Below are 19,030 nucleotides of genomic sequence, written 5' to 3' on the forward strand. Positions count from 1 at the left end.
GTTTTCATTACCGTGATGTAATATTTATCATGCTTATTTTGTACGTAAAACGAATCGTTGGAATATTCCCGAAGCTAACGAAGCATTTCCCAAAAGTTAAACCGAAGAAATTAACGCGAATAGTTAAGTGAAATTTTTCCATTAACTTGCTGACCAACCGGCAAATAAAAAATCATAAAAATTGTTTCAATGTGTTGAGGTCACGCATAACTTCTTTTTTCATTGACGATTACCAAACAGGTAAAATTTCGAAATTGTACGAAGGCCACGTGACCAGATCGTATTGGAATTTGAAGTGCATGGAAAAAGACAACTCGAAGTACAAACCTTGAGCTGTACTACTCGAAGTACAAACGTGAACTAATGGATGCAGAAAAGCAATTAACGCCAAACATCCGAACAGCATCTTGGAGCCCGTCATTGTTCTGAAATAAAAGAAGTGACGAATTAAAAAGACGCAGGACTAATAATAATAAAGGAAACTTAGTTCGTATTATAAATTGAATTTACATCAGAAAAGAAGCACGATCAAGCGAAACAGATCGTAGAAATGACAAATATCATCGATATACGTTTCAGTGTAATTTCACTTTTGAAAATTATTTAGTTTAATACGATCGTATTCATCGCTCTGAAACTTTCATTGTGCTGCAATTTGTGCTGCGTCTTTTTAATTTCTCTATCTTTCTGTGTTTTCGGAAAAATTACTTGAAAGATTAAGAATTGCTTGCCTTATTTTATTTTCGATTAGTTAGGATTTGATTATTCCAGGTAAGCTTTATTATTTATAACAGGTTTTATCACTTGTTTATTATTTAGGAGTTTGTTATTTTAGGATTAGTACCTTTTAGGATTTCTTATCCTTCGAGTTTCTGTTTCAGATATCTAGGTCTATTTCAAGATGTTTTATTACATTAGGATTATTTATTCGATTAAGATAATTTAAGAGTTTCACAATGTACAAAGAAATAATCGCGTGAAATTTAGATTTATGCTTTAAACGTATTAAACACGCGGTAATTTCAATGTCTATAGCCTCGAACGTGTTCTGATTAGTTGTGTCATTGTCTGTGACATTGAAATCACAAAAATCCATTGCAAGTGTGCTGTCATGCAATGTGGATGTAATTGCGTTTTTTGGGTATTTCCTGTATCATCTGATTTGTACAGTACTATTTTAACGCAAGGACAGGAAATTTATTATATATTTCCCGTCCATTATTTGAATCGTTGTGAAGTGTAACGAATTATATTCGATTCGAGGAGATGTTAATGAATTACTCATTTCATATGTAATTACATGGAAATAAAAATCATTGCAAAAATAATTGATCTAATGACAACGGAATTTCCAATATTTTTTTGTTTCGTCACGTCTTTTTCATAATATATCTTTTATAGGTACGTGATTTATTAATCGTTCGAATGGAAATAATTATTCGTATAATATTCAAATGATTCTAGCCATAAAATAAATTAAAACGATACCTGTCAATGATATGCAATCTGCGTATGACGTCAACCTCGATCTATGCTTATACAAGAAATTTTATCAATCAATGACTAGATATACAATAATCAAATATTATAAAATTTCCTGAAAACCTTTAGGTGTTAATATTAAGGTGTTAATATCTTTAATATTTGCAAGTTATTGTTTAGCGCTAATTAGTTAGAATGTAACAAGTGGTGTACCAGAATTGAGATAATTAAGCCACACGAACAATCTTATTTAGATCATTTTAATTTTTTAATTCTCTTTTGCTCTAATACTTCGTAAAATTAATCTTCATTAGCTACTACACTTCATAGAATAACAAGAGATAATTTTTCTTATATAACGTTTCATTCATAAAATCTATCATTAAAGTATATCTTCATAAAAATATCATTCCATACTAACGGTATATTTGGTGTCATACGAGATAACAGTTACCAGTGATGACATATGTAACTTTATAAAGATATCTCGTTTTATTATATATTAAAAGAATGTACTCATTGCTGCTATATTTCAGATGAAAAAAAGGAGGCAATGATTTTACAGTAAAATCGTTCGTTTACAACTGATTCATTTACATTTCATGATAATACTGTGCATTCTGAATATGCTATGATTTGGTTTAAAATAATAAATAGTCCATTCTTGCATACTATTGCTCCAGCTTTACTTGTATTTTCGATATTGGTATAAATAGAAAGACAATTAATGTCGTTCGAGTCTATTTTCGGATCATTTATATTACGTTTAATCCATATAGTTATTATATGAGACATAGTATCGTAAAATTTGAAAGAATAAAACGTTCGTACAGGAAGTACATTTTATAAGAACTCCAACAAATCTGCGTGTGCACCTAAAATACAAACTGATAGTGATTGTTCATAAGTTTATATAGATTATCTAATGTCAATCGAAGGTATCAATTCTTTTTCTCCATAAGAGTACTTTTTCATTTATATGTGTTCAAAAATACATGTGTTCAACCGTGAAGCATATGTCACCTACAACGAAAAAGAGTTTTCCTATACTTAATATTTCCTTTATATACCTATGAAAGTCTATTCTTCGCGTAGTATGAAATTATGAATAAATCTGGAATATTGTTCAATCTAAAAAGAAAAATAACTTATTGACATCATTCATTGATACGAGATTCAGAATGTTTGTTTTGTCTTGCAGAAAAAGAAGGCAGCCCTTTCTTTTAATGTGAAATAGAAAGCGAAAATTTGAAAACAGATTTTTTGGAAATTTACTTGCAAATATCGTTTTCAATATCGTGATTTTCTTCCCAATGGTACTGTACTTTCAAATTTTCCAGTATCCCTCTAAAAACAAAAAGTCGAACCTCGTTATTATTAACGTAGGCATTATAAGGAAGAGAAGTATTAGAAAGCAGCTCCTTTTTATTATGGATTTCTTTATAATCATGTAAATAAGAAATTCCGGAAATTTTTTCCTCAAGAATTTAATTCTTGTGTTTTGATTGATAATTATTACACTGCATACTAACTTTTCGCATACTGTTCGCGTCTAACAATTTCCTAATAATAACTACTTCAAAATTACATATGTTCTTGCACGAATTCAAAAGTACGTATGATACAATTACAATTGATTCTAAAATAATAATTATTTGAAGATATTAAGATACTAATTAAACGTTTCACTATATTTCAAAATCTGGAACAACAAATTTTTATTTATAAAAAATGAAACTGTGGTTATATATTCTTTGTCATGATGCTATTTCTTATTACCATGTCGACATTTTTTAAAATTCATTTTGTTATCTCTACGCAATATGAAAATTCATATACTGCTTAATATTTTTTACATATTATCCATCCACCGCATGATATCTCCTGAAAAATCAAAATATTAATGTTATATTATTACAATGCTTCTTAAATTTCAATTTTTGACAAATTTGAAATCCAATATATTTTGCACAATTATTATTTATCAAAAAATTCTAAGTTAGTAACTTTCTTTTCAAATGGCAAATAACATATACTTTGACTTACCTGTAACTTTTTGCTCCTAATCATCATTTCCTCTTATAGAACATCATTATTGTTCTTATAATTACTACCAGTGTCATAGATATTGTAGTGGCTACAACTGAATTAATAGAAAATGATAAATAACTGTGTATAACACTAACACATAACTGTGTATAACAATGACACATAACTTTTACTTACATATCAGTCGATAAGGGATTACTGTGATATCCTGTTGATGTTTCTTAAGGCACTTGATTAGGTGTGATACGGTATCATTCCTTATGGTATACTGTAGATAAGTATTTTAGAAAATGACAAGAATAAATCTAAATTATTCAGAGGTTCCAGTTTCGGCTTAGACATAAATACAGGACCATTTGCAAAGAAGAAAGGGTGCGTTTCTACAGCCTCGTTATAGTAACCATGAATACCAATCTCTGAATTACTGGTTACTAAACATAAATATCCTATAAAATTTAATATATTTCTTTAATTTTTAATACATACATGAGATAGTAGTTCTAAATTATGAATCATCCTACCTGTGATATTACACTTTTCCTTATAATATCATCACTCAAGTGAACAACATTAAGATCATGTAAACCATGTCATCCTATCTTACTGTGAAGATACTTAGTTATGTTATCCAACATTATAAAAATATCATCAAATTCAAGTCCTTTTATTCACATCACATGGCCACGACGATCTGGTTCTTCGTTATATAATGTTCTAAAATTTGTCGTACATATAGGATGTACAAACCGTGATATCAAGGTATCAGTTCTTCCTTCCCAAGGGACAGTTTCATTAAAATTCTGATAGAATTAAAAATTAATCATTAATATTCTAACAATCATATATGTTAAATACATTATAGTCAATGATATATACCTGAGCGAATGTAGGGGTAATTCCTTGATAATTATAAATGTCATCAGCCCACATCATTGTGCCACTTCTTTGTACTCCAGCCTCTAGATTAACAGCCTAAACAAACATACAAAATTTTATAGAAGCTGTACAAAATATAGTATATACGCGCAATATTGAAGCGTTCAAGGGGATATAAAGGTAATGTACATCACATACACGTGTACTCTCATGCAACAAAATACAATTAGATTTAATAGTATAAGCTCTTTTATTCATCATAATAGATTGGAAATTTAAGTGTCTTACGAGGGCGAGTAAAAAGTTACCCGCTCTGTCGGTGTAGAATTTATTTTAAGCAATTGTCAAAAAAGACATACATCATTTTTTGACATAATCACTCAATTTCTGTATACACTTTGTCCATTTGCTGAAGGACCTTCGTATTTTCTCATTAAAAAATGTTTTGGGCTGAACTGCGAACCACGAATGCATCGTCGTCTTCACCTTTTCATCAGCTTTGTCGGCATCCATCTTGCACAAACTTTTTAAAACCCAAATCTGTCGTGCACTATTGCTTAAGCAGAGCCGTGGCTGATTTGCAAATGATTTGCCACATTATCCAGTGTCACTCGTCTATTCCATAGAGCATAAGTTCATGAGCACGTTCAATGTTGTCATCGTGGATGTGGACGGGCGTCCAGCTGTTTTTTCATAACACTTGTGCGATCTTCTTTGAACTTTTGTGCCCATTCAAACACACTTCGTGACAAAACACTTTCTCCATAATGTGCATTAAATCTTTGATAAATATAGGCATCAAACATAACCTCCGACCACAAGAAACGAATCACAGCATCCTGCACTGTTTTCCTGCAAATCACCATTGCAAAGCGCCATTACTCGCGCAACGGTCACAAACGAATAGACGTAACACAATGAAACCTACGCAGCAGCAATGAACAGATATTGACGTCATACGAAGAATGCAGATGGATAAATACGGTGGACAGAAGTTTTAACTATCTGGAGTGCGGATAAATTTTTACCGAGAGTCGTATAGGAATCTATAATCTGTAAGTACACCTTTGGCTGAATGGAAATTTCTCTTACATATAGTCAAAAATGCAGAAACAGTGTATTGAATTGGAAAGTGATAAAAAATAAGTGAAGTTTCGAGGTTGCATGTGATTGCATGAGTACACAGGACGTTTTTAGCGAATAAAAAATAATTTTGAAAGACACGAGACTTATCTTGTATTTTATGCACTCTCTGTGTCCGAATTTCCAGAAGCTCTCTATCTTATGAAGTGTTTTAGATTAGCCGGAAAATTTTGTATGTACATACAAGAAGTATACGATCTAAGTGGAATATTCCATTATTCTCTTGATACAACAGAAACGAAATTTACAGAACTTCTCAGAAAGTTGGTTTATTATTACCAAATTAATAGAATTAATATACGTTTATCATCTTTACATACCTAAGTCGTGGAGGTTTATCGTGCGTAAAAAATTAGTGTCGTTTCAAAGTTACATTTCGTACATTTTAAGCCTATAATTTGTAACGTACAAAACAATGTAAATTTGAGCTGTTTCTTATCTCCACAATAAGAAAATCCAACTTTACGTTTTTTACACAATGATATTTATGGAACAGTAATATCATATTATTGCATCGCTTGGAGAATGAAGTCAAGGTACGATGTGACCCTAGTGTGAACGCTGGGATACCCAGCTGTGCCGCACTTATAAGCATAAGACACAATACCTATTAAATACGAGGTTAATTCATGTTGTATCAGCAGTGGTCCGCCGCGGTCAGCCTGAAAGGATCGTTAAATTTTTAATCAAAGATACTGAAATATATCGATCGAATTGTATTGAAATTATACTTATATACAGTAATAATCTTCTATTGATTTGTGTATTGAAATACTCCAATTTATAATGTACATGTTATATGTATTTTGAGCAAAACTAAGATTAGAAGGAAATTAGATTAAATACCATAATGAGGTGTGAGAAGTGGGCAAAACTATTAAATTGTGTTTATCTATTATTTTTAATGTTTAAGATGTCGATTTGATGTTAATTCGAATTGACGTGTCTTCAGATACCGTATAGTTTGTAGTAACTCTGTAACTTAATTACCGTACAAGAATCCTCTCCGCCCTGAGCATGTTCGGCGCATATTATACCATCAGTGATATCAGGTGCATTAGGAAATTTGGAATAAGCTATTTTGCATTCGGCGTTCTTTATCACTGGCATTTGTACTTCCATTAATGCATTACGTCGTGGTCGTCCTACGAAGAAAATAAGAAAGATATTTAAGACTGAAACTGTTTAATTTTATTATAAAATTGATATCACTTAATAAATCTTAATGCTCCCTATCCAGCAAGAAGGGGGTTATAGCCGACGAAGTTGCTCTTTCGTAGGGGCTCTTTCGTACAAATGGGATATACGTACCCTGAAAAATAAAAAAATAAATGAAAATGCAGGAAACGAATGACCAAAAGTATGAGAAAGAATTGTACACGCTTTATGACACAATATATGTGTACAGTAAGAAATTTCAGGATATGATACTTCAGTAATACTCAATAGCATATATATATATATATATATATGCTATTTGAGGACTTACTCGAAAATGGCACCTCCTCCACCAATCTAAGAATGGCAATATTATGATTGTGTATGTTTTCTATTCCATCCATATGTGCACAATGTGCTGTGGTCAAAACATGCCTAGCCGTTATCAGGGAACCTCCGCACTTCCATAGTGGTTTGTCTGGGTTTCGGGGATTACGAAAACCTAATGCAGGGATCCATGGCCAAGCGCCTAAAATGCAATAGTCATAGTTGTGAATATACATAATTTTTTCTCACATAATGAGTAACAACGATTATTACCTATTCGATATTCGATCATACAGCAGACGATAAGTACATACGTACAAATACTCTGAAATAGAGATTTGATAAAGACAGAAATTAAATTTTTATTCCAGTGGAATACAAATTATTAAATAATTCTATATAATTTCTATTTGAACTATACTGAACTATAAAGTTCAAACGTGTAATTTCTGCCCTAACAGTTTTTGATCTCTATCCATATTATTACTCCTATATCAATTTTTTATTTCAAGCAAAAAGATACTCTTCCTAACATGAAGTAAAAGAAAGAAATAATTCAAGTTAATAAGTAAAGTTACTACCGATAAAATCATAGCATTATTATTTAGTCTAATTGAAATGTACATTGATGTGCTGTTTAATGCCTTTAAAGTTCATTCTTTGCAGTAAATGGCTTATTATTAATCGGAAAGAAAGACATAAAACGTACCAAGTTCAGCTGGTTTACCATCGACCACCCTGGTATGAGAGACGTTGCTAAAACCACAGTATGGTGGTCGCCAAGCCTTATACTTATACACAGTTTTTATTAAAATTTCTCTCTTCTCTTTGTTTGGATCGTCCGGACAGCAAACGATCGTAACATTGCCCTGGTATCTGCACACTGATCGTCTATAAAAATCGGTGGCTGTACGGTACTGTATCTGCCATATTTCTTGCAGAGGTTTAAATTTTCTGTAGTCAAGGCACCTGCCTTCTTGATTGTCCGGTGTGGTACATTCTGGATCAAACAATTTTAAAACATTTATACAGTTCAAAGATGCGTAAGAAAGCGACACCGATTACTCAACTTTCGAAGTAAAAAGCCGATCAAGTCCACCGGATTGCCCTACAGACACGTATTAATCCGTAAGAGTTAGTCATCATGTTGATAATAATTATCTAAAGAAACTTTTCACGTGAAAATATAAAATTTTAATTGATTAGATATTGTGTTAGCCATACTTAAGAAAGAAAATGAAAATGAATGAAATGAAAGAAAAGGACTACCTTCAACCTCATTTTTTAAATAAACACTTTGTCAGTTTTGCGGTAAATAAATTCTTAGGAATTCAGGACAGTTTTTAGTGAATCATTTTGTTTCGACCGTTCACGGAGAGACGCGATCGCGGGATAGCACGTCAACGAGAGTTGTAAGTTCCCGTTACGATTAAATAATCGACGCCACGAACTGATCGATCCCCTTATTTCGATTATGATAATAAGGGTAGTTCAATGAAATTCCACAGAATTAACACAAATAAATGAATGTTTATTTCAACAACTTATTAACTAGAAAGATATAAGAGGAACAAAAAAAATGTAATTGCGTTTTGGTTGATAAGTAATGCGCGACATACCACATGTGTTGACGGTTCGACTTCTCGAAAAGTTCTGAACGCCTTTCGATTTTTTTCGTTTTTTCTGGAAGGCGACCCCCACTACGTTCGGATCACGCCACATTCTTTTACTGCGAGGTAAAATACGGGCCACGAGTCGACGTTTCTGGAAGTCGCCCTGCTTAATGAACCACGCGCTTGCCATTACAATGTTTGTTTGCCGGGCAGACGCGACGATCCGTCTGCGACATTATAGTGGCGCGATCGATAGTTAAGAATATGACCTATGGTAAGCCGCATGGCGTAACATTCTCTCCCCGTTGAGAGGGTACCGATCAAACTAGCGAGGTGTGGTTGAAGTTCCCATCTTATTTCGTCTCGGTGGCTAGTTGTTCGGGTTTCTCGAGATCGGGTTGAATTGGCAGTGGGACAAGCCTTTTGACGCCCCGATCCAAAATGCTCTTTGCCGTCTGAACTGTAGCTGTCCGGATGACACCATCGGCGCCTGGATGAACCTTGATAACTCGGCCCAGAGGCCAATGCATGGAGGGAACGTTGTCCTCTCTGAGGATGACGATTGTGCCCTTTTGGATGCTGTGTCCACCCTGGCTCCATTTATTGCGGTTGGTTAGCTCGTTCAAATACTCCTTATGCCAGCGGTTCCAAAAATGTTGTTTAAGCTGTTGGATATGCTGCCATTTGGAGAGTCGGTTCGATGGAATGTCCCTGAAATCTGGATCACGTAAGCACATTAATGAATCGCCAATGAGGAAATGTCCGGGAGTGAGGGCTAGGAGATCATTTGGATCGGTGGAGATAGGAGTTAGCGGGCGGGAATTGAGGACTGCTTCTATTTCTATGATAAGAGTATTACGGTGTTAAGCTCATATGTTTCTGTTTCTCCACTCGCGCTGCGCCATAATATCCTTTGATATTTCCGATCCTCTGGTCGTACGAGGAATTGCCGATACATTTTCTCGATGTCGCCAGTGAGTACGTACTGATGAGCGCGGAATCTAATTAATATACAAAATAAATTGTGAATTGATTCGAGAATATAGGATTTCCCCATTTTCATGATTATCGTGATTTTTGTATAAATATATTTTTTAAGATACTAATAATTAGGTACTTATAAATTAGTATTATCAATTATTTTGCATTTATAATTCCGCCTCTAGTATAAGTGTTAATTGAAAACTAACTTTATGTTTCAAAAAGTACTAGCAAAGTCGTTGAGTAACAAGCCACTGATGCTAACACAAATAGCATTGTCGTAATTAAATATTTCTAAATATTCATTTTTCATTTTGAACCTGTAGAAACAATTTATTATATATACTATTAGCTAAGTAATTGCATATTTAATTAAGTCGAAATATAAAACTTAGTTATTTTGATAATTTAGAAAATAAAAAACTGACAAACATTTCAATTTAATTTATGGTTGGAACAAAAGACAGTTATTTTTCATTAATTGAAATATTGCAATGCAGAGTACTTTCCAAAATACGCCGAGAGTATTCCTGATGGTGAAACGAGCGTTGCTTCATCGAACGCAGCTAAAGAAAACAACATCTATGTAGTTGGTGGTACGATGCCTGAAATAGAGGGCGATAAATTGTACAATACCTGTACTATTTGGGGTCCCGATGGAACTTTGATAGCAAAACACCGAAAGGTAAGTAATATATTCCTTTATGGCTTTGAATTTGAAAATATTGGGGTGAAGAAAGTGACTCTATCTAGGAATAATTTAGGAATATACATATGTACATACGTATACTATAACCAATTCTATAATTTACGGTTTATAAAATACGTTATGATACGGGAAACGCCCATTTTTGTTGTAATGTGTTTGTTGTTGTATAAATTTTTCACATACTTAAAATATTATTATACTTATTTTTTCTCCTTTTTAAACATTATTAAATGATAAGATTTTTTAATAAAAGAAAGTGATAAAAACGCTGTCAGTTATTAAATAAAAAATAATTAAAGTTTAGGAGTTGGTAATTTTGATATTAAATTACAAAAGTTGCAGCAATAGAATTAGCGACCACATTTTTATGTTATTAGGTACATCTATTCGACATCGACATTCCTAATAAGATTACTTTTCGAGAGAGTGATTCACTCAGTCCTGGTAACTCCCTAACGACGTTCGATGTGAACGGCTGCAAAATAGGTATTGGCATTTGCTATGATATTAGATTCGAGGAAATGGCACGCATTTATCGGAACAAAGGTACAGTAACTTAATCGATCAATACTTAACTAGCAAAAAATTAAATATCTTTCTTAAATATATTCTATATAAAATTAATATAATCTGTAACTCTGTATAAAAAGAAGCTTAATTTAAAAAACCAGTATATTTGCTGAAAATGAAACAAATAAAAGAATTAAAAGCACAATAAGAGGACTGTCCTCGCATATTCAGAAATGATGGAATGTGAACCGTGCAACTACGAAGTTAATTGGTATTCGGTGGCTTCATATTTCCTGCTTCTCTGGGTTAGGTTGCCAAATGCTGATATATCCAGCGGCATTCAAAATGACCACTGGACCATTGCACTGGTCATTACTTCAGCGTTCCAGAGCGAATGATAATCAATTATACGTTGCCTGCATATCACCGGCTCGTGTTCCTTAAGCAAGTTACGTCGCATGGGGACATACACAGTTGACCAATCCCTGGGGAAAGATTCTTTACGATTTGGAAACTCAAGAGAATATGGCAGTCACCAATATCGGTAATTTACAGCTTAAAATTAAAAGCGAGAGATCCATGATGTAATTAATTTTTAGTCTCGTTAATTTATCGATTTAGCCATCTTCCTCTGTATTTGTTGAATTTATTAGTAAGCATTACTTATTACTTCGTATGTTTCTTTTTTCTATCAGATCTAAAAGTTGTTGAGGAAGTAAGGGCTCAGATACCTACATTTTCTCAGAGACGTACAGATTTGTACGACACTGTCTGTAAGAAGGAGTAACTCTACACTAAAACAGAAAATGTTTTTTTATAATATTTCTACTACCATATCCTTTTTTTGTGAATTATTACTAATTTCTTATCATTTGTACTAAATGAATGACTCAATTAAGAAAACCAAAACGTTATAAATAATAATCTGTATATCTTGTGTATCAACATGTAATTGGATATTATAATAATATAGGAATGCTATAATAATATAGGATAATAATATAGGAGAATAATAATATAGAAAAAAATACATGCTTTTAAACACCTTTAATATCGATTACATAAATTGTTATAATTCACAATGATTACGCATACATAAAAGACCCCTTGATAGTAAAATTTACGATCAAAAGGCAATTACGTATCGTTTAACAACATTTAATTTATAACACCTTTTAAACATTTAGACAGATTAACACATAACACTTCTTATATATAAACATCAATTCGAAGTTATCAGCTTGGAGAAATTGGTCGATTAATACCTGTAGATTGTCTGTCTCGATGAAAGACTTAAAGAGAGCAAAAACATGATAATGCCGCTAATATAATATTCCTTCTTTCTTGTATCTGTCTGCCTCTCAGGTCGTTTTACTAATTACAATAAGTAATTTCGACTTCTTTGCGCTCTCTTTTAACGCATTCGAGACCGAAAGAAATTCATATCAGTCAGTAGGCAAGGGTATAATATACATATTTTATATATAACTTATGTAGTAATGTATATATCATGTTAATTTCATATTTTTTTCAATATAGAATTATTATATATATATATATATATATATATATATATATATAGACTATACATAATACATTATAGAATAACATAGTATATAATTTTATATTTTAAAAATATGAGGCATACTATTTAAGATTGTCATCGATTTAAAATCAAAGTATGAAAAGGATACCCTGGAGAGAGTAAAACACAGAATCATTCTAACTAAACATTCAGATCGTACCGACACCTAGGTATCGTCTTACAATTAAATCTCGGTCTCGAATGGATTAAAATGAAATACATACTTGCAGCTTCAACATCTTCAATATCGAGGAGATTCAAACTTTACAAATAAAAGCGGCCTGTTCCCCTTTCCACGACAGACTCTCATACCATATCCGCTCTTATCCAGGCTTTTACTTGAAACCAGCAATGCGTTCATTTACAATTTAAATTTACCCGGACCATCCACTGAATCGTCAGCCCTTTACAAGAAATGAGAGGGAACGTTCGCCCTTGAACACATAAAATCAAAAAAAAAAAAAAAAAAAAAATAGAAAAGGAAAAAAGTCACAAATTTTAGTGAAGCTATTTTACTGAAACTTATTATATCATTTTAACAGCTATATATAAAACGTTGATTTATTTCCTTTCGCGCAGAGCAATTTTATTTCAAATTTCTAGCTTCAGAATGATAATTACGCATTTGTAATTATCAACAAGCTTTAAAAATATGGAATATTCAGCCAGATGAAATATAGGTAAAGTATTTAGAAGAAAAAAGATTGAAATGTTTTATGTAAAACGATTAAATTAAGTGGAGGACTGCGCTTCTTCCTGCTCCTCTACATGGCGCTACGCGGGACTCGCTTCTGAGCACGTCTTTCTCGTTGGAGGCTTCTTCTTTCTTTTCTTTCCCAGTAGAATTTTTACACAATTCTTTCTCCCTTTTATCATTAAATTACCTTTAATTCTTAACGATCTTTAATCTTTGTCTCTTCTTCCCTATATATATATTTTTGTTTACTTTTCTCCGCAGCGAATTTTGTCTTTCTGACGCAGGATTAGGTTCCTGGACTTAGGGAGTTGCTATACGCCAGCTCCACCATGGCGACGGCATTCACTAGGCAGCCTACATAGCCACCTTTCAGCTCACGCTTCGGGACACTTTTTTCGCTGAGATTCTCCGCGATGAGGCATGAAAGCAGAGACCACCGTCTGCGGAGGCATGATTATTCTATTGTTCCTTTTAACGAGTAATCGTTTTACTCAAGTCCTCTTACTAAACCGTAAGTACAAAAGACTATTATACTTAGATAGGTACTTGGTCTCAAGAACCAACTTATTTTGGTCTTTCGATTAAGTTCTTAATTAAATGCTCAATTAGATATTCATAAATATATCTTCATAATATTTCCCTCATCTATTTCTTTGACATTCTAGCAACCTCGTTAAGACGTCCGCCACTTCAACTTCTATCTACAAGTGGCAAAAACTGAAGCTGACCTTCTTCATGGAGAAACATGCCGGAAATGGCATCCGCACGTGTGAATAATTATACTCAGTGTCCAGGTAGTTCTTTCGATCATCCGATAGAAGTCGTTTCTGTTTTTCAGAGTTCGTTCACGCCTCCAGAATGTAAAAATATCCAAGGAAGTACCATTAGGAAGCAATGAAATTCAGAGCTTCTGTGGTTATTCCTTTTTCTGATTGTTTCTTTTCTTTGCCCAAAATGGATGATTTCTATATCAAATTGTTTATTCGTATTTTTTTTTTAATATTCCTTGAGATTTTCAATCAACTCGATTTCGAATTTTTTAGCACCCGATCTTCTGGTTGACGTCGTTAAGAAAGAGGAACGAGTGCACAGGAAGCATGGTCGGCGTGAGCATGATTAGATCCGGTCTGCCCGATGACCTTGCCAGTGATAATAGCGGTTCGTTAAGGTGGTTGCAGTCTTGGTTTGCTTCTGTTTCGATTTCCAGCGAACTCGTCAGCCGGCATGGCTTCCGAGATGCTCCCCCTGAAACAAGTCGAAGGGAAATAATTAATGGACTCTCTGTTCGATTGTACGTGGATGACAAGCTGACCGTAAAAAGAAATATACAAATACGATTAGAAAATATAATCCGAACCCCTTTCGGTTTGATCTGAAGGTTTCTTTTTCTAGACGGAACCAAAAATTCTTATCTGGTTTATGGTGAGCTAAGGAACTCTTTGAAAACAGCATTTATAACTTTCGAAAAAGAGACAGGTATTTCTTGCGCGAACAATTGAATAATTAATTCGTTCTCTAAATATCCTTATTTGTTGTTCCTAAAATACATAATGATTGGAAGCTTCTTACGGGAAGCGCAATCAGCCGCTGATATCATTGAAGTCAAAACGCCATTAAAACCATATTACGATTCGCATGCGACATGCTCCATTCATGAAAACACAAAAGCAATAAACAAGTACAAATCAACGAAATAAATCCTCCGAGAACGAGACGTTACAGGAATTATACCATTGCGAGGATACAAAAGACTTGCTCATGAGCTACTTCCTTCAAGTAGTCGAGCCGTGTATTTTCCGGTCGTTAACTTCCATATAATGGGATATTAAAGAGTACGGACACAACGCTGCTATTTTTCAACTGTGTTTGCGAAATGAAGTTCGTCGTTATCCGATTAACACGCTTGCAGATGCGTTCTTTTTGTTGCAAAGTAAATGAACAAATTGTACGAGACAACTGTCATTAGCGTAATTTTAACGTGTACATTTACAGTATGATATTAACCATTATTCAGGATTGTTAAAGTGAATTAATGCGTAACTGCGTCATCCACGATTGACCATGATTATGGTAGTGACTATTGCTATAAATGAAGCTTAATAGTTGTCGAAAAGAATCACTCGAAAATCGTGTTCATAAATCATTCTCTCGTCTCGTATCGTGTTCGTCGGGCGGAAAATAAGATTGTGTTTTAAAGAAATCGCGTGTTCCGATTACTATCAAACTTACTGTCACTCGCATAGCAGAAGAAAAAGATTAAGATAAGGTCACCAATGAGCAAAACGTTTAACGTATAAGTGTGGTACATTAAAATTGAGTCCACTGCAACCCTCATGACATTTAAAATCCTACGCGTATATTGAGTAAAGCTGTTATATTAAATATAATCATATTAAATACAAGCTCGTCCGCTGGATTCCCAAATTATTTGGTTAAATACTTTGAATACGAGAATACCGAGTGTTAACAGTAGTAAATCCTCTATATGGTATGTTTACTTTGCTATCTTGAATAGGTAAATAACATTTCACTTTAACGCATTTAACCAATATTATACGCATATGCACATAATGTTACTGTTACATATAATGATATATACGTAGATATACACGTTAATTAAATCCTCTATATGGTATTTTTATATCAGTATCGTAAACATTGTAAACCGGAAATCTTTTATTACACACGTACATATACAGTCAATATTATTGTTACATATAGTGATACATACGTTGATCCACACATTAATTAAATCCTCTATATGCTATTTCTACTTTGCTATCTTGAATAGATAAATAACATGTCGCTTCCAGATGTCAAATAATATTTGCCAAATGCACATATAATGATATAATTACATATAATGATAATAACAATATAATAATTATATATAATATTGATAATAATGATATAATTACATATAATGATATATACGTTGATCCACACATTAATTAAATCCTCCATATGGTACTTTTGTATCGGTGTCATGAACATTTTTCCCCAAACGACCTTCTATGACGCATGTACGTATATCGAGAATATTATTGTATTATATATAGTGATACATACGTTGATATACATATTAATTAAATCCTCTATATAGTATTTTTACTTTGCTATCTTGAATAGATAAATAACCTCGAATATAGACATACAGGTACACTTACGTTGATATACACCTTTGTACAAGGTGTCAAAAAATTTTTTATCACGGCGTTTTTTTAAGACGATTTTATAGCTTCGAAATTGATCTTGACACGATTTTCAATGTCAAATTATTTTCCTATTGCATCATGTGATACTCATTAGGAGGAACGAAACTTCTGTTTTCTTAGAAAAAATGTTTGAAATTTCATTAATTCCTAGATTGATTTTATTTATACTTTAAGGTCAGATATGACATCAAATAATGTCAATACTAATATCTAGTTATTTGTCAATTTATAGCATCTGAAAAACAAGATATCTTCGAGACAGCGTGGGTTTTCTTTCCAACTTTCTTAACTTTCGTTACATATACATATATGTCGAGTAAGCGTTAGGTTTAGAGGCGTGTAACGAATCTTTATTCGGACTAGCCATCGTTGTTGTACAATAGAGATTATATTTACTGGTATAAATATTGATTTTTACAAAGTTTGATAAATAACCGTGGTGATTAGACACTCGAGATATTAAAGACAATGTTCTTAGGTTCAATAACGAATCCACGGTCAACCGGGTAACTCTTTGTTAAACGTAGAATATATTTTGAAGCACAAAGTAACGTTTGCTGTGACGCTTGGTATAATACTGCACGTAAAGACGATGTGCAAACTCTCCAAGGTGATCGCAAGAATAAAAGACTGATGGAAATTTTCCTCTCCTTACGATCGCGTTTGTTCGTTGCATATTGGCCGGGGATATCAACAAAATTCCAGCCGCCGTTGCTAGGCAGACCCGCGTAGAGCCGACATTGCTCCTGCCCGGGGTTTGATTGTTAATACAACATGTGTCCCACAATATTGTTCTCTGTTAGGCAAGAACGTTCATCGCGTCACCGTGGCTACGTTCGGCGACCAGTTGTGTCACCTCGAGGCCAAGCCAGTGTCACAAATCTCGGCCAAACATAATCGGATTTGTGAAGGATTGGTCGATGAATGGTTGAGTGAAATAACGAGAGCGAAATATTGCTGTCTCAGTCCGTCAAATATATTGTAGTATCGTGGAAATTAAGATATAAATTTTTTCCTGATTACTTACAATTTATTAATAATGAATTGAATATACAGGTATTAATTGGACAGAGAACGATGTTTGTTTAACTGAAACTAAATGCGATGCTCGTATCTATCTCAAATAACTTTACAGTTACTTGGCAACTCTCGTCACAACGAATCTAACACGCACACTCTCTCTCTCTCTCTCTCTCTCTCTCTCCCTCCCTCCCTCCCTCTTTAGCAACTCTGACAACTCGATCAATTCTCTCAACTCTACTCTCCGACGTCTCGATCAACTCTGACTCTCGCAATCCACTCACTTTTCAACTCGCATACTCTGACCTCTCGTTGTTTATTGTTTTTCTCACATCACTGTAAGAACTACGTGACTTTAGTCACATAAGCGCTCTTAAATGTAAACGAACCACAGAAAGACGACGTACACGGTTTTTTCTAATTTCAACCGACCTCTAATTCAAATTACTTTACGATAATACAATATTGTGAGTAAATAAATAAATAAATAACTAAATTATTTACAGCCTAATTCGCGAATCGTTGGTACAAATACAAGTCGCGGAATAAATACTCGATAAATACTCGGAGAAACTCTGCAGATACACTTCGATACTCGTTTATACTCGTTGATGCTCTTCGATACTGTTCGATACTCTCTCGCTCGCGATCGCGTCCGTTTATTTATACTGGTCGGGAAAGAACCGGAAAATTCGAATTCGTCTACGTTTGACGGTTGCATGTAGCGGCGACGTTATTTTGCCCGGAGTTTATTTGTTCTTACATTACTTGTAACCTAACGGTCTTGATACTCCGAGGCAAAACAACAACAGGATTTGAATTGTCCTCTGACTCGTGTGCCGCTACAGATTGAATCATAACAACTACCTCTAAGTTTTATTATTTAAGTATAGCTATAATAAATAATTTAGACTAAAGTATTGGGGATCTTCCCAAAAATTCCAAAAGAAAGGCCCCGATGTTCTTTCATCTCCGACATATACGAGGTAGTTGGTAACTGGTGGTACAAGCTTAAAGGTGGTGATTCTACGCGAAAAAAGGAGTCGAAAATGTAGAATAAAAATTTTCTTTTTTAATTTTTTTTTTAATTTTTCCATCGAGACAACGATCTACAGTGAGATTCGTTATAACGAGACGTGATAAAGTGCACGCGTACCGAGCGAAAATTCAAAGTCGATTTTCTCGAAAACAAAGCCTCAAACGAAAAATTTTTATTCTATTTTTCGACTTCTTTTTTCGCGTAGAATCACCCCCTTCCCGCTTGTACAATGATTTTAATATCGAAAATAGCGATTATTATACTGCGAATATTTATATGAATACGTTATGTTAGAATATATGAAACATAAGGTCCTGTGAAATACGGTCAACAAACGATAAACAATTTTACACGAAGAAAAACAAGAAAAATATAAAGAATAACAGGCTTTGTTTTCAAGAAAATTGATCTTGGAAATATGTTTGAAACATGTAAATTCGGTTAGTTACCGACTAGGCAGACGGAAGTTACTTTACATGCAAAAATAAGTGAAAAATGGGAATAAAATCTGTTCACTGTTCGACACGTATCTAATTTTGCAACCTTCGATAGGCGATTCTTGTAGATTTTTGCAAGCTACACTCGAATTTGTAAACCGTTTTTTCTTTATAACTCACAATTTTCGA

General features: G+C 33.6%; 3 protein-coding genes across 11 annotated transcripts; 1 reads left to right on the forward strand and 2 right to left on the reverse strand.

Moving 5' to 3' along the window:
• Positions 1 to 1,726: 1,726 nt before the first annotated feature.
• Positions 1,727 to 6,673, reverse strand: LOC143305078 (venom phosphodiesterase 2-like). Of its 3 annotated transcripts, XR_013061751.1 has the most exons (7): positions 6,541 to 6,673; positions 6,158 to 6,212; positions 4,408 to 5,259; positions 4,053 to 4,331; positions 3,709 to 3,977; positions 3,529 to 3,625; positions 2,890 to 3,366 (listed from the first exon to the last, which is right to left on the reverse strand). XR_013061751.1 is itself a non-coding variant. In XM_076627635.1 (6 exons), the coding sequence occupies exons 1-3, from the start codon at positions 4,779 to 4,781 to the stop codon at positions 4,200 to 4,202; spliced, it is 243 nt and encodes an 80-aa protein (XP_076483750.1). In that variant the 5' UTR covers positions 4,782 to 4,906; the 3' UTR covers positions 1,727 to 3,366; positions 3,529 to 3,625; positions 3,709 to 3,977; positions 4,053 to 4,199. The 3 variants fall into 3 exon arrangements, 2 of the variants coding, with proteins under 2 accessions (XP_076483750.1, XP_076483749.1); XM_076627635.1 differs by lacking the exons at positions 6,158 to 6,212; positions 6,541 to 6,673 and having other exon boundaries at positions 1,727 to 3,366; positions 4,408 to 4,503; positions 4,767 to 4,906; XM_076627634.1 differs by lacking the exons at positions 6,158 to 6,212; positions 6,541 to 6,673 and having other exon boundaries at positions 2,152 to 3,366; positions 4,408 to 4,503; positions 4,894 to 5,033.
• LOC143305076 (omega-amidase NIT2-A-like) lies at positions 5,363 to 17,341 on the forward strand. 7 transcript variants are annotated; one of them, XM_076627629.1, is made up of 8 exons: positions 5,364 to 5,462; positions 10,130 to 10,314; positions 10,716 to 10,884; positions 11,159 to 11,392; positions 13,415 to 13,641; positions 13,796 to 13,924; positions 14,174 to 14,421; positions 14,523 to 17,341. In XM_076627629.1, the coding sequence occupies exons 2-4, from the start codon at positions 10,231 to 10,233 to the stop codon at positions 11,290 to 11,292; spliced, it is 387 nt and encodes a 128-aa protein (XP_076483744.1). In that variant the 5' UTR covers positions 5,364 to 5,462; positions 10,130 to 10,230; the 3' UTR covers positions 11,293 to 11,392; positions 13,415 to 13,641; positions 13,796 to 13,924; positions 14,174 to 14,421; positions 14,523 to 17,341. The 7 variants fall into 7 exon arrangements, 5 of the variants coding, with proteins under 5 accessions (XP_076483744.1, XP_076483743.1, XP_076483747.1 ...); XM_076627628.1 differs by having other exon boundaries at positions 14,174 to 17,341; XM_076627632.1 differs by lacking the exon at positions 11,159 to 11,392 and having other exon boundaries at positions 10,716 to 10,889; positions 14,174 to 17,341.
• Positions 6,862 to 8,554, reverse strand: LOC143305077 (venom serine protease Bi-VSP-like). Its single transcript, XM_076627633.1, has 3 exons — positions 7,745 to 8,554; positions 7,309 to 7,360; positions 6,862 to 7,237 (listed from the first exon to the last, which is right to left on the reverse strand). The coding sequence occupies exons 1-3, from the start codon at positions 7,763 to 7,765 to the stop codon at positions 6,993 to 6,995; spliced, it is 318 nt and encodes a 105-aa protein (XP_076483748.1). The 5' UTR covers positions 7,766 to 8,554; the 3' UTR covers positions 6,862 to 6,992.
• Positions 17,342 to 19,030: the final 1,689 nt, after the last annotated feature.

The sequence above is a fragment of the Bombus vancouverensis genome, unplaced genomic scaffold (assembly GCF_051014615.1).
Source record: "Bombus vancouverensis nearcticus unplaced genomic scaffold, iyBomVanc1_principal scaffold0079, whole genome shotgun sequence".
Lineage (NCBI taxonomy): Eukaryota > Metazoa > Arthropoda > Insecta > Hymenoptera > Apidae > Bombus > Bombus vancouverensis.